Source organism: Octopus bimaculoides, chromosome 3, assembly GCF_001194135.2.
Source record: "Octopus bimaculoides isolate UCB-OBI-ISO-001 chromosome 3, ASM119413v2, whole genome shotgun sequence".
Taxonomy (NCBI): Eukaryota; Metazoa; Mollusca; class Cephalopoda; order Octopoda; family Octopodidae; genus Octopus; species Octopus bimaculoides.
The window spans coordinates 135817806-135824530 of NC_068983.1; the positions used below are offsets into that span (position 1 = coordinate 135817806).

The following is a 6725-nucleotide window of genomic DNA, read 5'->3' on the forward strand; positions in this document are numbered from 1 at the left end:
AGGTGTGGCTGTGTGGTAAGAAGCTTACCTGGAACCCCATGGTTCCAGGTTCAGTCCCACTGCATGGCACCTTGGGCAAGCATCTCCAACTAAAGCCTCAGACTGACCAAAGCTTTGTGAGTGGATTTGGTAGACATAAACTGAAAGAAGACCATTGTGTGTGTGTGTGTGTGTGTGTGTCTATTATAGCCCCCAGCAATGTTGGTTTGTTTACACCCCCCCCTCGAAACTTTGCAGTTCAGCAAAAAGAGGCCAATAGAATAAGTACCAGGCTTCAAAAAATGTACTGGGGTCAATTCATTTGACTAAAAATTCTTCAAGGCAGTGCCCCAGCATGGCTGCAGTCTAATGATTGAAACAAGTAAGAGATAAAAGATATATATATATGTGAATGTGTAAAGTAATTTCAGCAGAATTTGCACAGAGAAGTAGCATGAAGAGTGAGATAAAAGCTAAAGTAAAATAAATGATAGTTTGAAATAATGTGTCTGATTGTATGAAAGATTATGATGATACATTTCATCCTCCTGTTATTGTTATTCTCTCAGTGAACGGAGGCCATGAATATTAAGTATCAGGCCAAGGTTAGCATCTTGAGCATAACAGGTCAGTAAGTAACCTTCATTACTAGTTGGGTATTAGTAATTTGATCTGTTCAGTTAACTGAATTATCTTTAATCATTGCTTAATCTCTGAATCACTTGACTTGCTTATTTCTGCTGTATCAGGAATAAAGCAGCAAGTATATTTACTGATTTAGAAGGTAGTGGAATAGCAGAAATTCTAACCAGCAGCGGTACTTGGCCTTGCTCACGTTTCCTCATCGATATCATCATCATCATCATCATCATTGTTGTCATCGTCGATGTCATCATTGTCATCATCATCATCATTGTTGTTGTTGTCATCATCATCATCATCATTGTAGTAATCATCATCCTATGAACCCTGATGGAACAGCTTCATGCTAGGAGATGATGAGTAAAAGTGTGAAAGAAGGACCTGAATGAAATAGGTTCCTTGCTGCAAATAAGCTGCATGACAACTCACATTTTATAAAAGAGACAGGGTGTAATTGGATGGAGCTGGAAAGAGAAATTGTTATTTATTGTTACCGAAAATAGTGACTATCACATGAATTAGAGATGTCTGTGACACATACATACATACATACATACATACATACATGCATACATACATACATACATACATACATACATACATACATACATACATACTATATTTTTGGGTCAAAAGTCTTGAGCTGGTTGAGAAATGTAGATTCACTCAGAATTGTAGCATTGAAGTCATTCAGAAGATGGTTTGAGTTGAGCTTCATAAAAATGCACAATGATACAAGCAAATGCAGAGCTTAAAATAAAAATTTACTTTACATTTTTTTCAGAAATTTTCTTGGAAAATATACTTTTTTTTTTCAAGATACTGTCCTTGTATATGAAATTACTCTAAATGGGTTACTTTTCTGATTGGTAACTTTTTCCAAAATATATTTCTGTGCTTGGTGACACAATAATTTTAGTTTTTCTGTCAGAAACTAAAAAGAACACAGTTCAATAAATATTGCATAACCCATGAGCTTTTCCTTGAAAAGGTATGTCCTTATGAAAAATTCCAGCTACATACATGCAAACTGTAGCTCACAACTTAGAACATTCATGCATATATTTACTTTATATATGAAAAAAATTTACAATCAAAACTCCTCCCGTGCTCTTTCTGAGAGTCGTAGATCATGTTTTGTATTCTTTTACTGCAATTATTTCCTTTTTTTGTCAAAGGAAGAAGTGCAGTTGACGTAGTCCTCTCAGACAGGTGAGGAATAATGTTGAGCTTGAACTTTTGCAGATCAAAGAGAAAACATTGACAGGGAAGGAGTCAAATTATTACTAATGCATTTTTGTATTGATCAAGGCATATAACTCTACTTGATCTTATTTGCTATTTTAAACACAATATACAATTTTGTATTTTTGAATGAAATCTCTTTTTTCACTATGGCTGATACTTAATAATTGATAATTATATGTAATTTATGATTAAAATACTGATAATTGATGCTTGATAATTAATATAGACACAGTCACTCTCTTCTCATTGCAAAACAAAAGGTTTATGCATTATTATGCATCCTTCTTCACTCATTTTGTTTAACACAAACTACCTTGTGTTTTGTGAGTAAATCTATCAATTTTCCTTTTCTAAGCAAAAGCAGTAGAGTTTCGAAATAAAAGTTTTACAGTTTCTAGTTCCTTCTCTTGATGTTCTGTATTCAAATCTCATCACAGTCAACTTTGCTTTTTATCCCATGGTGATTAATTAGTATCAGTAATATACTGAGGTTGAGTCAATCAACTATAGTCCTCTCTTTCCAAACTGGCTTAGTAACAAAAACAGAACCCGTTATCAGCACCATATCATTGCCAAATACTGGGTCATTGTATTCACTTGTACTAAATAGTTTTGACTACACTGAAATCTCATGGGATAAAAGCAAAAGTTTATGTGCAAAAGTTCAAAGCATTGCAAATAAGAGGTGGGTGACTGTTGTATCAAGCAACTGACCAAAATAATCTTACCTTCTCCAGACCTTTATTACTTGTATTTCTTCTCCAGACCCTTATTACCTGTATTTCTTCTCCAGACCCTTATTACCTGTATTTCTTCTCCATACCTTTATTACCTAACTGTCTCCCATGTCGGTGGCACATAAAAAGCACCATCCAACTGCGGTTGATGCCAGTGCCCCCTGACTTGCTCCTGTGCTGGTGGCATGTAAAAAGCACTATCTGAATGTGATTGCTGCCAGGGCTGCCTGACAGCTCCTGTGCCAGTGGCACGTAAAAAGCACCCACTACATTCTCAGAGTGGTTGGTGTGAGGAAGAGCATCCAGCTGTAGTAAACATTGCCAGATGAGATTGGAGCCTGGTGCAACTGCTGGCTTTCCAGACCTCAGTCAAACTGTCCAACCTATGCCAGCATGGAAAACGGGCATTAAACAATGATGATGATGATGATGATGATGATGATGACGATTTCTCTCTGCCAAACATTTATTACAGATTATTTTATTGTCCTGGCTCTTATCATCTTCAAGACCTTATACTCTATATTACTCCCTTCCACTCTCGCCACTTACCATCATTATCTAAATTACGGAAAACCCTTGCTGCTTGTATTCTTTTTATCCAGTTACTTATTACAAGTATTTTTTTCCCTCCTGATCATTATTAACTATGATGTTCTACTCCAATACTTCATGCTAGTCATTTTTCTATTTTTCAGCCCAGCTTATATTGATGATGATTGTAACCTACAGAATGTAGCAAATCGTATTCTTTGGGGGAAGACTGTTAACTGTGGCCAGATATGTATTGCACCAGACTATGTGATGTGTTCAAAGGAACTACAGGTACAATTATTTGTATTAGCATTCTAACATAACACCACGTGGAATTTAAGGAATACTTTCCAAAATATTATTTGTCATTGCTGTTGTTCATTTCATGCCAATCCTAAAACATAAAACTCATGATTAAATGTATTCCAGATATGACCATCTTGTCTTTGTTTCTGGCATACTTTATCTAGAACTATCTTAACAATTGTCTCTTTCCTTTTTTATATTATTGTAGGGATTTGAAAGATTTAACTCCTTTTTCTAACAACTTTAATGAGCTTATAGAGACTTCCCCATTGGTTGACATTTGTATATATATTCTTGTTTTGTCCCCAAATTGATTTATCAACTATTTACAGAATGAATTGGATGCTTTATGTGGCACCAGAACTGTTGGATCTACTTTGTAGCTCGTAAGGTGAAAGAGAGCACTTTTGATGGATGGAACAAATTTATTATTATGAGAGAATGGTGTATATATGTGTTTGTGTGTGTGTGTGTGTGTGTGTGTGTGTGTGTGTGTGTGCATGTGCATACACATATGTCTGTGTGCATGTGTCTATATATGTATGTATTCTTGCCCATTTACATACACTGCCTGCAATGAATTGCAATGTTCTGTTATTTTTACTATATTAAAATTAATTGATAAAGATAATAGTTCTTCTTTCTAATTTTGGCACAAGGCCAGAAATGCTGAGGAGAGAATCAATTACACTGACCTCAGTACTTCACTGGTACTTTATTTTATTGACTTCAAAAAGATGAAAGGCAAAGTTACCCTCAATGAGATTTGAACTCACATAAAGAGTCAGAAAAACTGTCACTAAGCATTTGATCTGGCTTGCTAGCAATTCTGCCAGCTCACTATCCTCCTCCTCCTCCTAAAAACAGGAATTGACTGTGGTATTCTTCCTTGCAGGGACCATTTGTTGAAAAGTTGATTGAAGCTTTTGAAATGTTTTATAGTGATTCAATCCATGAAACGAAGGACTATGGACGCATCATTCATAAAAAGCATTTCCAGTAATTATGAAGCCAATATTATATTTTGTTGTTATTATTTTCTTTTCTTTTCTCCCCCTTCTTATTTTTTCTCCTTTGTTGTCATCTAAAATTCTTACTTTCTGCTTTTTATAATCATATAATAATTTTATTAACATTACAGAACTGGAAAAAATAGGTGGGATTGGCTGTCTGTCTTTTTCCATATGTCTCTCACCCACTTCCTCTCCTCTTTTCTCCCCTTCTCTCTCTCTCCCCCTCTACCCTCAGTTTCTATTTCCCCTTTTTTCTTCACTTTTTCTGAAATTACTATGTCATAAAAAAATGACATCTGTAGAAGTTGGGAGATATCTCTCACAGCAATGTTGTTAATTTAAGTGTAATCTAATTTACATAAGTGAATAAACCAAAAACTCAAAATATTCAAGATTAAGTAAAGAAGCAATAAACTCTACATTACACATCGTCATTTTTGGATTCAAAACAATTATTCCATTCTAGACATTTGAAGGAACTTCTGGAAAACCGAAAACCTGCATTTGGTGGGGAATTTTGTGAAGAAAGTCTACTGATAACTCCAACGATTCTGACTGATATCACTCCAGATGATCCTCTAATGCAAGAAGAGGTTAGTATTAAACATTCACCTTTACTATGAAGTAACAACACTCTCTATACTATCACAGGCTATACTCTCACATGTACTCACATATCGACCACTTACTCTCTGTAAAATGTTTGGCATTGGGAAAGGTTTTCAGCCTTAGAAACTATGCTGAAGTAGACACAGAAGCATGTCCACTCCTTACCAGCATGGAAGCTGGATGTTAAATGATGATGGTGATAAGAATGTTAAATGTATCCCTGAGATATATTAGAATCACTGTTAATGATTGCTGCATTCTCTAGCCTATACAATCATTGCAACAACACATTTCATGGAACATTAACAACACACTAGACTGATCCTGCAGCAATCTTTCAAGTTCACCCAATCTAAAAAGTACAAAATACATATGTATGCTTCATCATTGCAGTATAAAAACAAATGATTGTGCACCAGGTATAATTCTTGAGAGATAACTTGATTTTACTGTTTTTATTTATTCCTGATCAGTTTTGCTTAATTTTATTACAGCTTTCATACAACTGGGTGAATTTACATCTGATTTTACCAAGAAGATATTTTTTGTGTGGAGGCAAGTGGCTTAGTGATTAGGCTGTTAGACTCATGATTGTAAAATTGTGGTTTCAATTCCTGGACTGGGTGATACACTGAGTTCTTGAGTAAAACACTTCATTTCATATTGCTCCAGTCCACTCAACTGGCAAAAGTGAGTAATCCTGTGATGAACCAGCATCCCATCCAGATGGGGAATATATATGCCATGGAAACCAGGAAACCGGCCCTTATGAATCTATATGACTAGGGAAGGATCTTCATCCTTTTGTCCTAATAATATAATTAATTATTAAAAAGCTCATAAAACAAAACATATGTACCACAGCTAATCACAAACTCAGTTAAGAATATATTACAAAACCACCAGAACGGTAAACCTTTTCATTAATATGAAACCCCAACCTAACAAACCAAAGAACCTGTTTCAGAGAACCCATTTAGTATACAAATTCAAATTTAAACATGAAAATTGTAATCAGTTGTACTCAAACTGTTACAAGAGGCACAGAAGTGTGACTCTCTTTGCTAGCTGATCATGTATTCACTAGAAGCCTTCATAGCTTATCATCATGCAGTACACAAAATATAATTAGAAAAGCATACATTGACAGTGCAACAGTTTTATACAGAGTTCTACAGAAATAGGAATAATAACTATGGAAGTTTTAATAATAGCAAAATGCAAACTGAAAATCAACACACATGCATCACACATAAAATAATCATGAATGTCACTATTGCATGATATTTTAATCAAACATTGATGATTTTATCAGTTACAACAGTACTAGCTGACCCTGTGCTGTCAAAAATGATGGCTCTCGCTGACATACTACGACGAAATCTCCAAGATGCAGATAAGATAGAGATTTTTTATTTATTTACGGCCTCAAACATCTCATAATACCTTCGCGCTTTAGTTGCCCCCTATTATTTATCTTGTTTCTCTCCATGAAATTCAATTGAATTCAGTTGTTGTCTTAAATTCATGCTTATTCATTTTCTAAGCTTCCTAAATTCATGCTACGTTATATTCTAATCACCCAGAATTCATTGCTCTTTTAAAAATTACGATTTATGCATTGTTGTCTCTCAAATATTTAAAATCTACAATTAAG

General features: G+C 34.8%; 1 protein-coding gene across 3 annotated transcripts in view; it reads left to right on the forward strand.

Annotated features, from left to right (window-relative positions):
• Positions 1–6725, forward strand: part of LOC106872010 (aldehyde dehydrogenase, dimeric NADP-preferring) — a 53133-nt gene that overhangs the window by 29364 nt on the left and 17044 nt on the right. For all 3 annotated transcript variants that reach the window (XM_052966561.1, XM_014918823.2, XM_014918822.2), the window contains 3 exons: positions 3305–3431; positions 4342–4445; positions 4926–5052. In XM_052966561.1, the coding sequence (XP_052822521.1) occupies positions 3305–3431; positions 4342–4445; positions 4926–5052 (358 nt within the window). The remainder of the gene's footprint in view (positions 1–3304; positions 3432–4341; positions 4446–4925; positions 5053–6725) is intronic.